The 22,106-nt window shown below is 52.0% G+C and overlaps 1 protein-coding gene across 1 annotated transcript; it reads left to right on the forward strand.

The window, feature by feature from the left end:
• Positions 1–1,579: 1,579 nt before the first annotated feature.
• On the forward strand, positions 1,580–21,650 carry LOC133341481 (homeobox protein SIX6-like). The gene is made up of 2 exons (XM_061550152.1): positions 1,580–2,499; positions 17,025–21,650. The coding sequence occupies exons 1-2, from the start codon at positions 1,928–1,930 to the stop codon at positions 17,272–17,274; spliced, it is 822 nt and encodes a 273-aa protein (XP_061406136.1). The 5' UTR covers positions 1,580–1,927; the 3' UTR covers positions 17,275–21,650.
• Positions 21,651–22,106: the final 456 nt, after the last annotated feature.

Consider the following 22,106-nt stretch of genomic DNA (forward strand, 5'->3'; position numbering starts at 1 on the left):
TTGGCCTCTATGCGAGCCGTGTCCACACACACACACACAGACGGCATCCACATCTATGTACACACGCGTGCAATGTGTATCGGCCACTGTTGCTGAGCGTGGGCCGAAACAAAGCGGGCAGCAATGTGCAAAGGGGTCTCTGCAATCCGCTGTGCGAGGGATGCGCGGGGATGGCGACCGTGGGGGTCACGGGGCGCGCGTTTAAATTCCAGCGCGAGAGTGGGGGGTGGTAGGGGGGGAGATAGGTGTGGAGGGAGAGGAGTCTGTGGAATTCATCTGGATTACATGATGCTCGGCATGGGCCACAAATCGCCAGAGCGATGCCCTCCCCTGCGCGAGCGTGGCCCACAAATTTCGCGTTAACGCGGACAAGAGCAAAACCGAGAATCCAATCAACCCAAGCGAACATCACCACCGCCTCCTCCATTCACTCTGCCCCCCCTCCCCGCCGCCCTCCAACCATGACCGGGGGCTTCATCCAGCAGTGGATTGAGAAGCTGTACATGTGCGACAAACAAAGACGGAGCAACGATGAGATCCGCCCGTTTGCAGGAGCTGGGTGGTGACTTGTTGTCGTTGCGGGACCGCGAGAAGATGGTGGCCGCTTGGAGGAAGCCTTCATCCAGCAGCGGATTGATCATTGCTGCTGATGATGAACATGTAATGACATTGCTCTGACGTTTCGGACAATGGCCCTGTCCTAGCAGTGTGTGGGAATATTGAAGCGGCGTGCAGTGGATGTCGAACACCGCGCGTCGGCGTCACGGCGCGTGTGCGGCGTTCCCGGCACGGGAACGGTGACAACGCAGTTCTCCTACCCCAGGGGGGCTGGGTAGGCGCCGTGGGGCAGGGGAAAGCCCTGGGGGATCTCAAATACCGAGTGGGGGGGCGGTCTTCAAGACCCCCCCCCCCATCACCGGTGGTATCACACCACGGCGCAAACAAAACGCGTCGCGCGTGTTTTGCGCGGAATGAATTCGCGGCGAGCGTGATGTGATGACTCCTTTATTCGCCACTATTTGTCGGCTCAAAGCAGAGCGATTCGCGCCTTCAATTCTCCCGTGAAGCGACAAGGGAGATTGAGCTCAGAGCCATCACGCAAATTGCTGTCATCCGTGGGCTGCGCCGCGTCCTCATTTGTAAAGGAGGCGCGGCGCGCGGCCTGCACCGGGCAGTCGGGTGGTGTCCCCTCTCATCTCGGGCCCCGGGATTCTCCCGACACCGAGGTGCGACCCCTTCCCTCGTGCGTGGCAAAGCCTCCCCACCACCACCACCTCCTCCTCGTCCCCCAAATGGCTGGGGGTCTTCAAGGACCCCCCACCACCACCACGGCCACCACAAAGGACATTGTGGGAGGGTTACGCGCCGCGTGATGATGGGAGCGGGTGCGTGAGACGAACACTCCTCCTCGTTCCGTACGGGTGGAACAATGCGTGCTGCAGTTCGGCTCCTGCGTTGAAGAAGACGGGGAGGAGGAGGGGGGGGGGTTGGGGTTTGTTGGGAGGGGGGGGCTCTCGGCACGTTGGGCTCATCGCTGTTGCCATGGACACGGGGGGCGATGGGCGCCGTGCGCGGCCAATCAGCGCGGCGCGCTCCGTGGTCCGAGCGCAAGGGGACCGCGCGGCGGCGGCGGCGGCGTCGTCCATGATGATCCTCGGCGTAGCGCAGCGCTGAGGCGGCCGGGGGCTGGCGGCGGCGGAGACAGCGAGCAGACGCAGCTGATTAGACGCGGAGGCTTAGTGCAGAAGACGCTGCCTGCGCACGCCGTCGTCTCAGCAGCAGCAGCGGCAGCAGCAGCGGCGGCTGCGGCAGCCCCGGGCGAGTCAGCATCGAGCGGCGCGCGCAGCGCCACGGGCCGCTCGGCTGGACCCGCTCGCCGGCCGGCCGGCCGCCGCCCTCGCCCCGGTGCCAGCGAAGGCGGTGCCCAATGTTCCATCTCCCCGTGCTCAGCTTCAGCCCGCAGCAGGTGGCGAGCGTCTGCGAGACGCTGGAGGAGAGCGGCGACGTGGAGCGCCTCGCCCGCTTTCTCTGGTCGCTGCCCGTGGCCCCGGGCGCCTGGGAGACGCTCAACAAGAACGAGGCCGTGCTGCGCGCCCGCGCCGTCGTCGCGTTCCACGCGGGCAACTACCGCGACCTGTACGCCATCCTGGAGGGCCACCGCTTCTCCAAGGCGTCGCACGCCAAGCTGCAGGCCATGTGGCTCGAGGCGCGCTACCAGGAGGCCGAGAGGCTCCGCGGCCGCCCGCTGGGGCCCGTAGACAAATACCGCGTGCGTAAGAAGTTCCCGCTGCCGCCCACGATCTGGGACGGGGAGCCCAAGACGCACTGCTTCAAGGAGCGGACGCGCCGCGTGCTGCGGGAGTGGTACCTGCAGGACCCGTACCCCAACCCGGCCAAGAAGCGGGAGCTGGCGCAGGCCACGGGACTCACCCCCACGCAGGTCGGCAACTGGTTCAAGAACCGCCGGCAGAGGGACCGCGCCGCCGCCGCCAAGAACAGGTGCGTCCTTGTGAGAGAGGCGACGTTTCGGGCAGCGGCGAGGCACCCTTCTTCAGAGCAGAGAGGCGGCCGCCAACACACACACGTCCGTCAATAACAGCGCGCCTGTGTGGGCTTTACATGAGACGTGTGCGTGTAATAGGCGACGTTTCGGACAATGACCCATTCTTCGTGGGACATGCCGCGAATCGGCGGTGTTGATGTTGAACGAACGTGGTGAGTGTTGTTGTTAATTGTGCACCACTGCCATCGGCAGCAGCATCATCACCATCAAATAATTAGATTAGAGTTACGGAGATGGGTCATTACTCGAAACGTCGCCTATTTTATGTGATCGTTCATCTCTCATTTACAAGCACAGCAACGTGTGTATGTGTAAATCTGTGCGTTTGATAGTAATTGTGTATGTATATATATTGTACGCGTGTATATATGTGTGTATATATGTGTGTATACATGTTGTGTGTATTATGGATGCATGTACAATATATGTGTGTTTGTATGATGTGTGTGTATACAGTGCGCGTCATTGCACGCATTACGGTGGCGACTCGACACGACCGGTAAACCGGTAACCCTTTACCGAACCGAAAACCGTTTCCCAAAGTCGGGAAACGGTTATCGCTCCCATTGCGACGCTGAACGCATCGATTGGCACGGCGGGCCGAGGTCACGGCGTGGTTCGTGGTTCGCCCCCCACTCGGGGGGGGGGGGGCTTTGGCCTACTCTTCCAGACGCCGTGGAAGAGCTGCCACGCGTTACTCCGCCGTACGAGAGCCGCCGATTGAGACACCGCACTGAACATCGATCCTCACCGCGGCTGAGTGGGCAGACGGCGGCGGTGGTGGCGGTGGTGTGAGATTTGAGAAACTCGCTCCATCGTACCCTTTGGTTCTTTCGGTAAAGTCGCGTAGGTAGAAATAAAATTGAACAAATCACGACGTTTCTATCGCAACGCAAGCAATCCTCATGCTCGTGTTGCGATCGAAACGCCGTGATTTGTTTTATTTCTACCTACGTGACTTTATCGAAAGAAGCAAAGAGTATGGATTCCTGCAGTCACGAAAGCTTAAAATCAAGATCGCTCCATCGTTTCAACGACCGCTCCTGGAGACGGAGTCGCAGAGACGACCTCTGTGGAGGCCTCCCTCCGTGTCCCAGTGAATGGCAGTGAAGAGTTGGTGTCACCCTTGTTGTTGCGAGACATTTCTAGATGTGCGGCAAACCGGTAACCGGTTTTTTATTCATAGTTTTTTCATGCGGTTACCGGTATTACAAAATACCAATTTTAACAAGCCGATTAAGCACCTAATAAAGGTGTTTGGGTTATATCGCGTAAAGATAAATGTGTCGTAACCCGACACGGCCAATACGTACGGCGTGGTCACGTGTACAAAACGTGGCAATTCGTTACTACTTGAGGCCACTGGTGTGTTGGAGAGTAATAATTAGTTAGTTACTATTTACTACAATTCGTTAGCACTTGAGGCCATTGGTGTGTTGGAGAGTAAATCCACAGCGGGTGAACGACACATTTACACTTACGCGATCTCACCCATAGCCCTTTATTATGAATATATTTGTCGCGACAGCCTACTACGTGTCAAGCCTATTAGCACGGTTGGCTACGTACGGTGCGAAAGAAGTTCAACATCCATACATGTCTATATATACACACAGTATATGTGTGCGTGTGTTCTTGTGTATTCATCTTGTACGCATGTACATGTGGGCATTTATCGCGTGTATGGTGTGTGTGTGTGTTGTACGCGTGTACTATATATATCTGTATATACTGTAAAACTTGTACGTACATTAATATAGCATCAATGGGATCGACGGTGGTAGACGACGTTTCGGACCAGCCGCCTTCTCCAGCGTGTACTCACGAATTTTGTTGTTGTGTTTAAAAAACAACACTCGAATATAATTTATACAAGTTCTCTAAAAATGTATATTTAAAGTCGTTTTCTTGGTTCTTTCGGTAAAGTCACGTAGAAGGGAAGTAATAAAATAATAAAAATAAAACATAATAAAATAATTCTCACGACGTTTCGGCCACAACGCAAGCAGCCGTCGAAACGTCGTGAGAATTATTTTATTATGTTTTATTTTTATTATTTTATTACTTCCCTTCTACGTGACTTTACCGAAAGAACCAAGAAGATGAATCCCTGCAGTCACGAAAGCTTTAAATCGAAATTTAAAGTCGTTGTTTGCGATCGGAGATCGATTCCCGCTCACGGCCAACACCGGTGACGATTATTTGAACCGGTCCTGGACCTCCCCTAGGTCGACTCAGCCTCTAATGAATACCTGGTGCGGTGTGTAAACATCGCCACTAGGGAGACAAAGGCGGTTGGGCGTGGTGATGGCCACCCACCCCCTCGTATGCCGTGCCGGTCTTCATAGGTGCTCGCTAACAGCACTTGCCCCAACAGTCTGTAAAGGCTATACGAGAGGTCTTTGTCTGACTGTCGGTGTGTATATATGTGTTTATCATCATCGTGGTGATTATAGACGTGATTTTAGACTTCATTATATGCAGCAGATGTTATGCAGGTCACCACCTCCGCGAAAAAACAATGAATACGGAGGAGCGAAAACAGATAAGGCGAGATGTGAAATTGAATTAACTCTCAGGGAATAAATAAGTGAAAACATCGAATCTCAGAGCCATCTTCTCTGTCGGCGGAACATCCAGCACGGGGCAGGTCTGTGTGGGGCAGGTCTGTGTGGGGCAGGTCTGTGTGGGGCAGGTCTGTGTGGGGCAGGTCTGTGTGGGGCAGGTCTGTGTGGGGCAGGTCTGTGTGGGGCTTTCGTTGATGCAGAGCAACAGCCGCGATCTCTTACGTCGAGGAGGTGAATGGGCCACAGGAAATGCGCCAGGAGTGTAGCGGAGTGGTGCAGCATCATCATCATTATCCTCATCATCGCTGTAGTGATGACGAGGATGCATCCTCCTGATTCGTGTCTGTGAATCTGGTTGTTGTTGCTGTTTGCCCCGTGGTCTCTTCTGGGTGGTGGCCACAGTCGCGCTTTGCAACGTGGGGAATTTATGGCGCAATTAGAACTTACATACTTTATTCATGTATGCAAGCGGCGTGACGTTATCTTCCACGCCTGATATGCAAGGAGGTTGGGGTTCGATCCCGACCCTGACGCCTGTTTTTGTATATTTGGAGTTTGTGTGTCTCTCTCCCCGTAATCGCGTAGATTATTTTTCCTCCGGCTCCTCTGGGTCCGCCACCCCCCCACACACATTTAGAAACATGCATTGAGATTATTGAGATTATTTCGCTGCTGTACATTTCCACGTGATAAGCCGCTTTGGTGAGCTATCGTTCGTGGCCAGGTCGCTTCTGAAAAAGAGCTCGAAAGCTCCGTGGCCTTCACCTGGCGAGACAAAGAAAATAATGTCGTTTCATTTGTATATTTGTTTTAAATGATTTATTTACCTTTCCTATACTTTTCACTCCTATCGTGTTTTGCATTCTTTGTTGGTGTACCCGCCCCTGCTAGACATCTGTAACAAAACACAGAGCTTCATAGCTCATCGGATTCCTCCAGTATAAATACATATTCTGATTCAACAGAGCCAACGGGGTTGGGGGTGGGGGGGTTGCGAAGCGAATGATCACCATTCCCAGGAGCTACAGGCAACAGCGGACAGATGTTCAGTGGAAGAAGGGCAACGTGATCGATTCCAAACAACCAGGATGCGAATGTGTGGGAGAGAAGCAGCAGTGTCGTGCGGAGGTCACCGCTCGCAACAAGAAGGAGGAGAGGACGTGACACGGATGAAGTTGACACGTTTTTGTTTCTCTTCTTAAACAAATACTATTGGCGAGGCTGCTTCTGATGCTGCACTTGGCAGCGGTGGACAAGGCGACTTTAACAACAGCGCTCAACGCGTTCGCCAACAACAGTAGCACTGAATGTGTGGCCTTAAAAGGAAAACATAAATATATACACACACACATATATCTATATATACACCAAGAGACGAGATTTCGGGCAATGGCACTTATTGACACTTCTTAACAGAGCACGAATTTTTTTTAAATATTACATGAAGAAGGGCCATTGCCTGAAACGTCGCCAATTCTATCTATTTTGAAGGCCACAGTGTTATTGACGAACGTGTTGAAGTGAATATAAAAGGATCAGGAGTGTAAACCCATTATTAAAAGAACGTGGAAAGCAGATTGATACCGCAACGTAAAAAAACGACGTATTTTTCTTCTTGGTTCTTTCGGTAAAGTCACGTAGAAGATGAAGATGAATCTCTGCAGTCACGAAAGCTTTAAATCGAAATTTAACGACATATTTGTTAACAAAGTCGCAGCAAGACGTGGGAACGGCAAAACATGAAGGCGACGATTCGTAAATAGCAGATGGGGCAGCGCTCAGACGGCACGATGAGCCGATATCCGCGTGTCAGACAGAATCGTGAACAAACAAGTGAACGGGTTCACTCCAGATCTCCGCAGCACAACAACGACCGCACATCCTGCTGCTGCTGCTGGGACTTGGATCCACCACGCCCGGCCGCCTTTGTCTCCCCAGTGGCGATGTTCACACACCACAGCAGTTACTCGTTTGAGGCTGAGTCGACCTAGGGGAGATCCAGGACCGGTTGAAATAATCGTCACCGATGGTGGCCGTGAGCGGGAATCGAAGTCGGGTCGCCGGTTTCGTAGCGCGGCGCGCTACCCACTACACTACACTGCGTGACGCTTCCACATGCGCGGGTTACATGACAGATGTGACGTCACAGCTCACTTTCCGTGCAAAAAATCTATGCATTATTGAACCCCCCCCCCCAAAAAAGTGTATTTTTATAATATTTGCATGGTGTACAGTCTGGAAAGTACCCACATGGCACATTTCAAGTTTGTTGCATGTCGGGAAGTACGCTAAACATTTGAACAGACACACATATTCACAAAATTTGCCTTTTATATATATATGGAGATGATTAGTATTGTTGTTGTTACAACTGCCCTTGGCAGTATGGGGAGGGAAATAAAGAACGGGAAAACTCCCGGGAACAGATGGAGTAACTGTGGACATCCTCACCATATATAGAATCGGGGACCAGCTGTCGGATAAAAAAAAATTTCGACGCAGAGCTATGTAGGACATGTTATGCGCAGACATTGATAATCTCCATCGTAGACTGATTCCTCATCCACAAATATATATACATATACACAAACAACAAAGATCCTCCCCCGTGCAGCCTTAACAGACTGTAGGGGCAAGTGCTGTTAGCGAGCACCTGTGAAGGCCGGAACGGGACGCGAGAGGATGGGTGGCCAGCGCCATGCCCGAGCGCCTTTGTCTCCCCGGTGGCGATGTTTACACACCGCACCAGGTACTCATTTGAGGCTGAGTCGACTTAGGGGAGATCCAGGACCAGTTCAGATAATCGTCACTGGTGTTGGCCCGTGAGCGGGAACTGAACCCGGGTCGCCAGGTTCGTAAATGCAGCGCGCTAACCGCTACCCCACCACTCCCACAGACATGTACACACACATATCCACGTGTATGTATATTTAAAAAGGGATACACGACTGATTTAAATAAATTGCATGCCCATTAGCCTCTTATCCTCACAGGTACGTGAAGTGTTGACGACATTCAAAGACGCCTGCAAGTCACTACGAGAACCAAGTGGATTTTAAAGCATGGGCTTCCAGCATAGTGCCATGCGCTATCAATCCGATTCTATAGCACATCATCATCATCGTGTGATGATGCTGATGATGATGCGGCGTTGGCAGTGATGCACAAGCACAATAACAACAACACTCAACACGTTCGCCCATAACAACAGTGTGTGCGGCCTTAAAAGTAAAAAATATATATATAATAGGCGACGTTTCAGGCAAGAGCCCTTCTTCATAGCAACATAAATCGAGAGGGCAGTTGAGAGACAGAGTGGGTGATTAGACACTCCGCTTGTTTACACTATGGGGAGACCTGGTGAGAATTACATTTTTTTAAACGTTTCCTGATTGTCTGCTTTTAAATGTGTATGAACAGTTACACTATGAGTAGCTATCAAGTAACAGACAAAAGTATCGCTACTAAATAAACTAATTTATGTTAAAGGTAGAATTATAAACTGTTTCTGAGACATTGCATTGTGGGAAGATTCTATATGGGACATAGCCGTATTAAATTGCATAGAAACGAACAACGTGCACACACGAACATATACACGTGCACACACAAGAACATATATACACGTGTACACACGAACATATACACACGTGTACACACACGAACCTATACACACGTGTACACACGAACATATACACACGTGTACACACACGAACATATACACACGTATAAACACGCAAAAATATACACACGTGCACACACACGAACCTATACACACGTGTACACATACGAGCATATACACACGTGTACACACACAATAACTTATACACACGTGCACACACATGAACATATATACACGTGTACACACGAACATATACCCGTGTGAACACACGAACATGTATACGTGTATACACACGAACCCAAACATACGTGTACACACACGAAAATATACACACGTGTACACACAAAGAACATATAAACACGTGCACACACACACGAACATAAACACACGTGCACATACATGAACATATACATACGTGTACACAAACGAACATTACACATGTGTACACACACGACCATACGTGTGCACACACGAACATACCCACACGAACATACCCACACGAACATATAAACACGTGTACACACACGACCATATCGACACGTGTACACACACGAACCTATACACACGTGTGTACACGTGAACAGATACGCACGTGCACACACACAAACCTATACACACGTGTGCACACACGAACACATACACGTGTAGAGACAAACCTATACACACGTGTGCACACACGAACATACACACACGTGTACACACACGAACATACACACACAGAACACATATCGGCGCGTGTCGACGATGAACATGCGTTTAGTGCAGTGGGAACTGATGGAGTCATCGAAGCTCAGACGCAGCTGGGCCTTAATCAACACACACACACTCTCGCCACGACGTGCACGTTGACGACTGAACGGCGAGCAGGCAGAGATCGCGTGAGATTGGGGACGACGAGAGAGCAATGGGGAGATGGAGTCTGGGTCTAGATTCATCCACTCTCACCCGAGGCAGTGACTCGCAGCGGTGTTCGAGAGGAATTGTCTTTGTTGTCCAACAACAACGACAACAACAACAACGACGTCTATATGATGGGAGAAATGAAGACGCGGAATTCTCTCGTGGCTGGACCGTGGCCCTGTGAAGATGAATTCGCGAGTGGGCCGTGCGAGGAGAGGCAGAGGGAGAGAGTCGCGCGCTCACTGCGACTTGGAACAGACAGGGGGCACAGCAATCACCAACCATGTCACGGGGACCCATTTGCCAGCATCAAATAATGAAAAAAATATATAAGAATAGGTTTTGCCCCTTTCTGGCAATTAAACAACAAGCGTTAGGGTGTTCAAACGCCAAATATGTGCATTGTTGCAAAGAATCAAGTCTGCATTGACCACACACAGGACTTGTGGTGGACACGCAAACAAAACATGAATCTTCATATTCTTGGTTCTTTCGGTAAAGTCACGGAGAAGTGAAACAATAAAATAATAAAAATATTAAACAATACAATTATCACGACGTTTCGACTGCAACACAAGCAATCATCAGATGTGAAAAACACAGCATTAAATCAAAATGAACCTTGATTTGAAGTTTTCGTGACTGCAGGAATCCATACTCTTTGGTTCTTTCGGTAAAGTCACGTAGGTAGAAAAATAAATAAACAAAAATTCCGCCTGAGGACGACCGCTTGTGTTGCGATTGAAACGTCATAATATATATTTTTTTATTTTTATTTCTATCTACGTGACTTTACTGAAAGAACCAAAGAGTATAAACAAAACATGCTTTGATAATAGATTGCATTGTCTTTGAAACTGATTGGCCTGCACCAGAGATAGCGGCCTTCTTCAGGGCCTGGTCTCACCGCCAGTGTCAGACCAGAGAAGGACGCCAAAAGGCGAACATCACAAGGACAATTCCACGCGTATCAGAGCATTTAGACCTCGGGGTGAGCAGCAGCTATATCACGGGATAACTTTTGCCATTATCAAAGGCCACGGCACGAAACAGCGGCCTTAAAATATAACGGGCGACGTTTCGCGCAATGGGTCTTTCCCCATAGCGCTCGTACTTGTGTATACTGTATGATGTATATATGGGCCTGAATGGGTCGACTTTCATCCAGCAGTAGATAAGGGCCGTGTTGTGTGTGTCGTCGTGTGGAGCGGCGCTGTCGCCGCTCAGCGCACTGCGCTACAAACCCGGCGGAGCCTGAGTTCGACTCCTGGTTCAAGGCCAACCGCATCAGCGGCGAGTCATTTCTGAGCCGACTCAACCATAAACGAGTACCTGGGGCGGTGTGTAAACATCCGCACTGGGGAGACAAAGGCGGCCGGGCGTGGAACTGAGCACACCGCACACCGCGATAGAGGTGCTCGCTCACAGCCCTTGCGCTCACAACTTATGTGCGGTGATCTAGACGGGGGAGCTTTGTCTTTTTTAATTGGACCGTATGTGCGTGTATATGCTCGTGTGTGTACACGTGTGTACATGTATACACAATATTATCACGGTTGCTGAGTACAGGGCACAACACAGCAGCGACCAGCAACAAACAGCACTATTTTATTTGTTCTAGATTTGAAGCTTTCGTGACTGCCTCCGAAATGTCGTGATTTTTATTTTATTTTACTTTTATTAATTTTAATTTTTTACCTACGTGACTTTACCGAAAAAACCTAAAAATATTTTATTTGGATTTATTTTTTTGTCCTTCCCCACGCACCACCGATTATGGCGGTTGGGCTACGTACGGTGCGAAAGAAGTTCAACGTACATACATTAAAGTTCTAAGAATATATTGAAAGAGTTATGCGTTATATTTCTATACCAATGTGTTAATTAATGTGCATTAATACCCTATGTTAAATGCTATTGTTATCCATGTATATATAGGTGTATATATTAATTCGTTTATAAACACAATTAATCGTTAAATGGCTGAAAACATCAAAATCAAAACCCAATGTAGCAGTAGCAGGACCCTGCTGGATAAATAACTGGATTATTAGAATTGTTATTCTACGTGTGTGTAAATGTGTGTTAATGAGCGAATGTTTACAATGTTTTGTATTTGTGTGCTCTCGGTGTCTATAAACTTAACACGTAGTCGTCATTATCCGCAGCCGTTATTCTCTTCCACAATTCATTATTAGGCTTAGGCCACGTAATGATCTGAGCGAGTGGTTGTTGTTGTTGTTGTTGTCGTGAGACACTCCACGACCCGACATAGCCAAACAGGCGCCGGTGCCACGCGTGTGACACGCGTGTCTGACTGGTGCAGCTCGTGTCACCGGATACGGACAGAGAGCGATCCTCACGGCCACGTCTATCAGCGGTTGGATCCCGGCGACGTTTCGCTTCGGACCTCGCCAAGCATCTGCAGGGAAATCCATCAAGTCAAAATCAACTTCGGGATTTTTGCTCGCCTCCGATATTCGCCGCCGCCAGGATTCGAACTCATGTCTCCGAATTCGTAGCGCCGTTTTTGGGCCACTGCGCCATGCCTCCGATACGTAGTCATGTTCGAGCACGTATTGGTTCATGTGTAGTATAAGTTATGTACACGTGTGTGTATCTGTATATGTGTGTATGTGTGCAACCCGGAGACCAGAGTTCGATTCCCGCTCACGGGCAACACCGGTGCCGATTATCTGAATCGGTTCTGGTCCTCCCCTAGGTCAACTAAGCCTCAAATGAGTACCTGGTGCAAAGTGTAAACATCGCCACTGCGGAGACAAAGGCGGCCGGGCGTGGTGCTGGCCACCCACTTGCTCGTGTGCGTGCTCGCTAACAGCACTTGCTCCAACAGTCTGTTAAGGCTATACGGGGTTTCTTTGTATGTGTGCATATACGCGCGTGCGTATGTGTCTTCTCAGTAATCAAGATCCATTTTCTAAAAGTGCTCCACCCCACTCTCATTCGCCTCTTTATTTGAGGATTTTGATCCCGCTGTGCATTCAATAACCATCCTCATGCATACATACTATTATAATCTGCTGTGTTTAAGAATTGTGTCCCAGTGGCGGATGTCTGTAATCATTATTTAGCAGGCCTGCTGGAGGCTGCGGGACTTGACTGCGAGGGTTTCCGCGCGTGATTTTATTTTTCCCGGGCACTCCCATTTCCATCCACACCTAAACACTCATGACCTTAATATATACAGAGGATCGCAGAGCTTGGGCCAATTGTTGGTGGCGCCGGCTCCTCGTCGCGTGGCTGCTGCCTTCCCCGCTCGTTTGCGGTTCCTCCTCCTGGCGCTTCTGAGTCGTCCTCTCTCTCTCTCTTCGGAAGTGAAGTTATCGTCACTATCAACTTTGTACCCGAGACTACACCACCGCGGGGAGGGGAGTAGAGTCAAGGGTGTAATGAATGGGTAACGAGACGGGAGAGAGAAGATATAAGAGAAAGAATGGAGGGCGGGGAGGATGAGAGGAGAGGGATGGAAAAGGAACGGAGAATCGGGCACGAGACCTCGACGCTGCTGCACAGAGCGGCGTGCGTTTTCACAGGGGGCGGGGAAAGGGGAGGGGTTCCGAGTGGGGGGGGGGGGGGGGGTGCTCGCAGGAGTCCCACAGTTGGTGACGATGGGGAGGCACCCGAGACGTGGGATCCCGGGCGTGCGCTACAGCGGTGGATTGTTTCTCTGCTCAGCACGTAGCCCCGTAGCAGCAGCAGTAGCCGATGGTGTCTTTGTGGACACCGAACAGGGCTAAGCAGGGTCAACGCCTGCTTAGCTTGCGCGGTCTGGCGAGAGCGGGCGCTTGGCGGGTTGATTCGTTCATTGAGTATCACGTCACACACCGTCACAATCATCACACATCGTCACAATCATCACACATTGTCACAATCATCGCCCACCGTCACATCTGGCCTGGGTCAATGAGTGATGAGAAACCCTCTGATGGGGCGCGTCCATCGCTCAACCATCACCACTGCCCCTCATGCATCGCCAGGGATATCACACAACCACCACAATAACCACCAAAACAACCACCACCACAATAACCACCACAATAACCACCAAAACAACCACCAAAACAACCACCACAATCACCACCAAAACAACCAACACAATAACCACCAAAACAACCACCACCACAATAACCACCACAACAACTACCACAATCACCACCAAAACAACCACCACAATAACCACCAAAACAACAACCACCACCACCACCACAATAACCACCAGAACAACCACCACAATAACCACCAAAACCAGAATAACCACCACAATAACCCCCACAACAACAACCATCACCATAATAACCACAAACACCACAATAACTACCACAATAACTACAACAGCAACCACCACAATAATCACCACCACCACCACAATAACCATCACAAACAACCACAACGACGACCACGCAACCACCACAATAACCAACACAACCACAACAACAACGGTGCCCTAATGATCACCACAGCGATGATGACATCGCGTGTTCGGGGAATCTGATTGGCTAACCCCCCCCCCCGCCCCCACCGCGGGGTAGGCGTGGCTCCGTGGGATGATGCGGATCAGCCGCTCGGGAGCAGCGGCCGAGCGACTCGCAGTGGGAAAGTCAACGGGGTTCAAGTCCTGCTTAGGGGGAAGGGGGGGGGGGTGACTCAGGCCATCATCCCACTGGGGTCGATAAAATAGTTACCACTTTTGAGTGGAGGGAAGTCAACGGTGGTTGGCCTTTGCTGATTCGCCCTCCCCCGCCGTAAGAACGTGGAATGTCCACCACTGGCGGTGCAGGGCTGTAAAGAACAGGGGATGGCCACCAACGCCTCAATGTTCACTCGATCCTCAGGAGCTCGCGTTCACTCCGATTGCTCAGCCCACGGAGAAGCATCATCACTCGCTACGCTTACAGCTTGTGAGTGTGGATAGCAAAATGAATATAACGACGAGCCCTCTGTCAATCGCCTGCTGGACGAAGGCTCTTTCCCTCCACATACCACGTCCCTCGTGGATGTTGTTTAACCATACTTCACCTGGCTCGTCGGTACGAGTTGCCAATGGGTTCTAAACTATAAACCACATCGCACGTTTGCCGTGATCGGATCGCGAACCCCGATGGCCTGGTTAACGACGCGGCGCAGCGCGCGCTAACCACTCCGCCACCGCTCCGTCTCTGCGTAATTGAGGCTGCCCCCTCGTTGGGCTCGCGTGGTTCGTGGCGAGTTGGGTTTGTGCCGTTCGTCCGACACCCATCTCTGCAACGAGCTCGGCTCAAAGGCACGAGCGATGATTGTTCAATCGATGTGGCGGCGGTGGTGGCGGTGGTGGCGGTGTTTACACTGCACGTCGCTGCCTGGAACTGGGGAGGTCAGCCACGAGGGTTGGTGGTTCGCCGCCGCACACGCGCGCGTTGTGAAACCACCTTCCCGTAGGTGGGCGTCGAGGAGGAGCCCGTACCCTGGCTCGCCAGGAGAAGGCGGTAACAGCAAATGTGGACTCCACCTGTTCCATTTGTGTGGTTATTTTTTAAAAAGATAGTGTTGGCCCCTCGCTCGCACGTGTGGGTTTTCTCCGGGCGTTCCGATTTCCTGCCACATTCAAACGCTCATCAAAACCCTTTCCCGTTCCGTCATCGGACACGTACGTCATACGTTTTTTTCCTGATCCTGTTCCGATTACGTACGTTTACGTCATTGGAACGGACTCGAATCTGAACGGAATCGGAAGTAAAAGGCCCCGCGGGATGGCGTGTGGCACAGTTTGGCGCCAGCTGTCATCTAGTGCTGTCTTGTTGGTGAGTACAATGTCTGGAACAACAGCGGCACTACTACGCCTCTCTAAATAAAAGTCACGCTAACCGCTTGCGCGTTCCGAGATTCACCGGATGAACGGCACCCTCCATATAACTTGCAGGCATCTCGGGAAAGGGTTGGCCGATAACACCTTCATATATATAGAGAACCGCAGAGCTTGCGGGGGGGGGGAGGGAGGTTCCTCACCGCGTGGCTGCTGCTGCTGCTGCCTCCCCGCTCGTCTGCTTCTTCCTCGTGGCGCCTCCCTCTGATTATGAAGCCTTCAATCAATGACCCACCGCGTCGGCGATTTGGCACATTCCTCTGCCGTGCACGTGACGCGATCACACGCTCCGAGCAGCGCTCGTCGCGCGGCAGCAGAGGCGAGCTGAGGTCAGCGCGAGGTCAGGGTTAGGGGCGGAGTTTAAGTGGGGAAGGGGTCAGGTGAGGTCGGTGTGAGTTGAGGTCACGCTGACGTCAGGGTAGCGGTGGTGGTGAGATGTTAACTACCTCGCCTGGTATACAGGAAGTCGTGGGTTCGATCCTGACCCTGACGCCTGCTGTATATTTGGAGTTTGCGTGTTTCTCTCTCTTCTCGTGGTGGCGTGGATTTTTTTCCGGGTACTCCGGTTTTCCTCTCCACATTTAGAATCAACGTACGCTTAGATATTTTGGCTGATATACATTTCCACATGATAAGCCACTTCGTTCAGCTATCATTTGTGGCCAGGTCGCCTCTGAAAAAGAGAGATTTAGCTCAGGGGGCCTTAACTGGTAAAATAAAAAAAGTTTAGTTGATAGGTTTGAGGCCAGTGAGAGTTGAATTCAGGCTTGAGTGTGAGATAACTGGGAGTGAGGTCGGGTTGAGGTCATAACGGGGTCAGGGCTGGGTCACCGTAGATTCTGAGGCTCCGTGCTGCGCAGATTTTTAGCCCCCTCTCCCGCCGCCCGCCTTGACCTCGCCGCGATGTGGGGAGGGGAGAAGCTCGCGGAAGCCCCCACGCCAATGCCGCTGATTTATTTATTTAGTTTACTGCGCAGATTTTTTTTTATCATTTGTGTCCCTTCCAGCGAACACGTCAAACGTCGTCCTAATCACCTAATGCATTAGCTCTGTGAATATAGCTGCTGTCAATCATACGTGACGTCACTGCCACACCACACAGTCAATCATACGTGACGTCACTGCTACACCACACACTGTCAATCATACGTGACATCACTGCTACACCACACACGCAATCACACACACACACGCCACTCACAACATAGACGCGTTGACACACCAGCTCACTCACCCACTTAGTCAACCACCCACCCATGGCTCACAACCACTCACTCACCCACTCACCCACCCACCCGCGCACACAACCGCACACTCACCCACTCACTCATAGCCCGATTACCCACGAACTCACTCATTCACTCACCCACCAACTCATCCACCCACTCACCCACCAACTCACCCACTCACTCACTCACACATTTACCCACACACTTATCCATTCACTCACCCACTCACCCACCCACTCTCACTCACGCGCGCACGTGCCCGTGTGCGCGCTCCTGGCTGCAGGCTCCATCAGCCGTCGCTCTCTCCCGGAGCCGTGGGCTTGCGGGAGGATGAAGAAGACGACGACGATGACGACGACGACGAAGAGGACGACGACGAAGAGGAGGAGGAGGAGGCGGGTGCGGGACCCGGGCGAGGCCTGCGGAGCTCTTCAGGAGCCGCCGCCGGGAGCCCCGGAGCCGCGAGCCTCTCGAGCCTCGGGGAGCCGCCGGCGCACCCCGCGTCCAGCGACGGCTCCGACTCGGAGGCGTGAGCCGGCGGGAGCCAGCGGGAGCCAGCGGGAGTGGCGGCGGCGGGGGGGGGAGGTGCTGATGGTTATGATAATGAGGCGAGAAGGAGAGGAGGAGGAAGGTGGGACGAGGGGGAGCAGGAGGAGACGACCACGAGGGACCGACGACGAGGAAGAGGAGGAGGAGGCGATGTCATCGCTTGCGCCACCCTTCACCAAATCCTCGTGACCATCGCGAGTAGATGATGACGATGATCGTGGTTCCTGAAACAGTTTTGCTCGTGCGTGCGTCGTGCGCGTGGCACCGATCTATGTCATCGCATCTCCCACCCACCTAACACATACAGTATAAACTTACAGTCTATACAGTATCCGTGTATATACATCTACCACGACCCAAAAAGTAGAGCAAAAACGGGGCTTCACCTCGCGGTAGTTTCGTCACAATGAGCACTTAGCAGCGTCTGCTGGTACTGAAGTGAAATGTCTGTAATGACCACCACCACTATCACAAGCAACACCATCATCACCACCACCATTACCATCACCACCATTATCATCACCACCACCATCATCACCACCACCACTATCACAAGCAACACCATCATCACCACCACCATCATCACCACCACCATTATCATCACCACCATAATCACCACCACCATCACTATCACATCCAACACCACCACTATCACATCCAACACCATCACCACTATCACAAGCAACACCAACATCACCACCACCATTATCACCACCACCATCATCACCACCATCACTATCACATCCAACACCATCATCACCACCACCATCACTATCACATCCAACACCATCACCACCATCACATCCAACACCATCACCACCACCACTGTCACAACCAACACCATTATCATCATCATCACCACCATCATCACCGCTACCACCACTGTCATAACCAACAGCATCATCACCACCACCATCACCACCATCATCATTATCACTACCATCATCACCACCACTATCATATCCATCATCATCATCATCACCACTGCCACCATCACCACCACCACCACTATCATATCCACCACCACCATAATAATCACCATCACCACCACCATCATCTCTATCCCGTGATGTCGGGGCGCTGCCTCCACTAAGAGGGTGATTCGGGTTTCAGAAATCCGCGGCAGCCACCCCCCCAATGCCAGGAGACGAGGCCGAGTGTCGCCCGCTCACCACCACACGACCCCTCCCCAAACATAGGTACTACACGCACAGGTGTACACGCAGGTGTACACGCACAGGTGTACACGCAGGTGTACACGCACAGGTGTACACGCAGGTGGCACATGTAGATACATACGTGACATACTGGCAGGCATACACACACACATAGGTGACACGCACAGGTCAAACAAAAACATACAAAGATCCCCTTACGGACTGTTGGGGCAAGTGCTGTTAGCGAGCGTCTGTGAAGGTGGGCACGGCACACGAGGAGGTGGGTGGCCAACACCACGCTCGGTCGCCTTTGTCTCCCTCGTGGCGATGTTTACACATCGCACTCGGTACTCATTTGAGGCTGAGTCGACCCAGGAGAGGTCCAGGTCCCGGTGCCGAATTCAGGTGGTGGCTCTCATCCCGCGGCTCCGTGCCCAGGGGACCCTCGCTCCGCTGCGAGTTCGAAGCTCCGTGAATTTCGAGATGCACTTTTTTAAATTTCGAAGTCACGAACGGGCGTGCGATGCGCTGGCGTTGAATGGACGTGCGCTCACTGTGGTTCTAGATATTTACTAATATAGCGCCGTCCTCTTGGAGTTTCGACACTGGCCGGGACGCACCTGTCCATTGCAGAAGCATTGTAAACATAAAACACAGGGCAGAAACATAAAACATAGAGCAGAAACAATGCCCTCGCTATCTAAGACATCACCGAGTTAAGATGTTTGGTCAATTCTATTTGCGAGTGCTTAGCAACGCACGGGACGAACAGACCGAGCGACGGCGCTTACGTGAGCTAGGATTGAACTCATCACGTACGGCAGCCGGTGTTGGGTTCAGCCCAGTGACAGATCCGCGGTTTACTTCCCACCGCATTGCTGCTGAATATCGTTCGTGAAGATCGTTCTTCAACTCATGGGGGATTTAATTTGTTCGGCTGTGTCAGGTGACGGTGGGGGGGGGGGTCTTACGACTTTAATTTGGTGAGATCGTCAGGTGGGCCTCACCCCCCGAATGAATTATTATGAATCACGCTCCTAATTCATCTTTGGCATTTCACATCTGCGGGACTGGTCACCGTTTTCGCGTCCGGTGACAATTCCATCCTCCCGTGACCCCTTCCTGTGTCACTCAAACTTTTCTTCCTGGGCCAGGGGCCCTGCTGGGAGGCTCCCGCAGTTGGCCAGGGCCGCGGCATGAATTGAGGAAGTCGAATCCGGTGGAAGCGACAGAGGCGAGATGATCGACTTCCCTTGCTCTGCATCACAGAACGCCACAATCCTGGAGCGATCAGTTGCGCAACTTCATCGCCCGCGACTGCTTTGTCCACATCTGAGCGAGTAGTCGAGCAACACTTTTGTTGTTGTTGTTGTTAAGAGCCACATTCAGCATTGTAAAACAACCAATCACCAATTCGCGTAGCACGTTGTTAATCATGTCGCTACAAATCGCCGAATAGACCAACGCGTAAAAGTCGGTTTTTTTTCTCGACTGTGACCATCAACCGATTGCACGACTTCAACCCCCCAATCCGGTTGCAGACACGTCCGTATAATAAGCGAGTCAGTTGCACTCGAGCAAGTTGCGTGCAACCGCTCGCTCGGGTGTCGGGAGCGGCTTCACGGCAGCTCCTGACGGCGCCCGAGAGCGCCTCTCGTCACCACGAGGTGCCGCTTGGGCGCCGGGATCCATTGTCGGGTCGCGCGTCTCTCGCTGATTGCGAGAGACTGTCGCTGGGATGCAGGCGATGTTCGTTGCCGGAGTTTGTCTGTGGCCTGAGCCGAACGCCACTCGGCAGGGGCTCTCCTCGTCTCCTCCTCCTCCTCCCGTCGTCTCCTTCGCGAGGCGATGGCACCCAACGAGACATCATCGGTCTCCATCTCTTCCTTTGTACCACGTGGTGCGCATAAGGCCCCCACCCCGAACCCTCCTCCTTCGTAGCCGCCAAACTCCCGGGGCTCCCAGCGCAGGTTCCGACCAAGCTGCTCGCTCCCGATGGCGAGAGCGCGAGTGGAGCGAAGCCACCAACCGAGGAGTGAACGGACGAGCAGACGACCGAATGGAGCGAATGACCCGGCCAATTCCGCTGACCTTCCTGCACCCTCCCCCTCACTCCCACCTTTCCAACGCACGCATGACGTCACCTGCAACTCACCCACCCCCCCTTCCCTCCACCGCCCCCCACTTTGCCTTGAAGATGCACATCGACGCGGAGGGACACGTGGGGAGGCGAGAGTGCGGCTCTAGGTGGTGAAGGTCGATGCCGAGCGCGCGCAGACCGGGGTGAGGCTCGCGGTGTCAGCGCCCCCCCCCCCGTGCCACTGAGTTTTCGTCGCGTGGAGGGCTCCTCGCTCACAGCTCGCGAAGGAGGCCGCGTATACACGGGTAGCTCGCGGTAGGTGAGGTACACGGAGACACGGGAGAGACGCGGTTGAGACACGGGAGAGACATGAGAGAGACACGAGAGAGACGCGGTTGAGACACGGCAGAGACACGGCAGAGACACGGGTGACATGCGCAGGTAACACACACGCATAAACACACAAGCATGTAACATACAGACATAGAGAGGCATACACACCCTGTAGGTGACACGGGTTGAACACACGCGAACACCAATTTGGTTGGCAAGCAGAAGAAGCTCCCAGACACGCGCTAGCACACACACACACATAGTTAACACAAGACAAAGATCCCCCTGATAGCCTTCACAGACTTTTGAGGCAAGTGCTACCTGTTAAAGGCTCTACGGGGTATCTTTATCTATATTTATAAAGTAAATCGTCATCTAAGTAAATTAATAATTAAGTGTATATTTAACAGCCCTTTTTATCAATCCAATTTGGGATGACAGAGACAAATATCATCTGGGTAGCCTTAACAGACTGTTGGGGCGAGTGCTGTTAGCGAGTAGCAGCGCCTACAAAGGCCGGCACGGCAACACGAGGGAGTGGTGGGTGGGTGGTCAGCACCGCGCCCGCCCGCCTTTGTCTCCCCAGTGGCAGGGGTGATGATGATGGATGTCCTTGTTAACCTCGTCGGCTCCATTGTCACAGCTGCTGCTGCAACTACTACGGCTTCTACAACTAAATTACTATGGCAACCACGACTACCCCTACAAGGACTACTGCTATACTATTAATACAGTATTATTATTCTTAAGAGCGGTCATTTGCAAACCACTTGTTAAATAAACTTGCAACGTGGCATTATTATCACTGCGAGTCGAGCGGGCCGTGGCGACACGGCCGGTGCACTGATTGACCGGTCGATGGATGCGCGTGTTTATGAATCGATGAATGGGGTGGTGGATGAATCGATTGCTGGATGGATTGATCGACATTGTCAGTGGATACATCAATTGCTTCATGTGCGCGTTGGTAAGGTGATGGCTGGCGACGGATGAGTGATATCAGACCACATTGATCACTTTGTGAATTCGTGGATGGATTGACTGATCGAGTGATCGATTGATTGATACACGGGCACTCATTGATGGATGGATCTCCTATCTGGAACCCACAGCACTGGGTGTCACGGCGTTTGTTAATTCACCTTTCTGGGATGTGTGGTTTATTTACTTTCCTGGAGGGGGGGGGGGGTCTGTGTTTGTGTGTGTATTTTGTTTGTGTTTATTTATGTTTGTTTGTGTGTCTGTG

Source organism: Lethenteron reissneri, chromosome 11, assembly GCF_015708825.2.
Source record: "Lethenteron reissneri isolate LAM-NWPU_2019-01 chromosome 11, ASM1570882v1, whole genome shotgun sequence".
Lineage (NCBI taxonomy): Eukaryota > Metazoa > Chordata > Hyperoartia > Petromyzontiformes > Petromyzontidae > Lethenteron > Lethenteron reissneri.

Coding starts and splice junctions, on each gene's coding strand:
- LOC133341481 (XM_061550152.1), top strand. CDS start 1,928: ATGTTCCATCTCCCCGTGCTCAGCTTCAGCCCGCAGCAGGTGGCGAGC. Junction 2,500..17,024: donor GCCGCCGCCGCCAAGAACAG/GTGCGTCCTTGT, acceptor TCCTGGCTGCAG/GCTCCATCAGCCGTCGCTCT.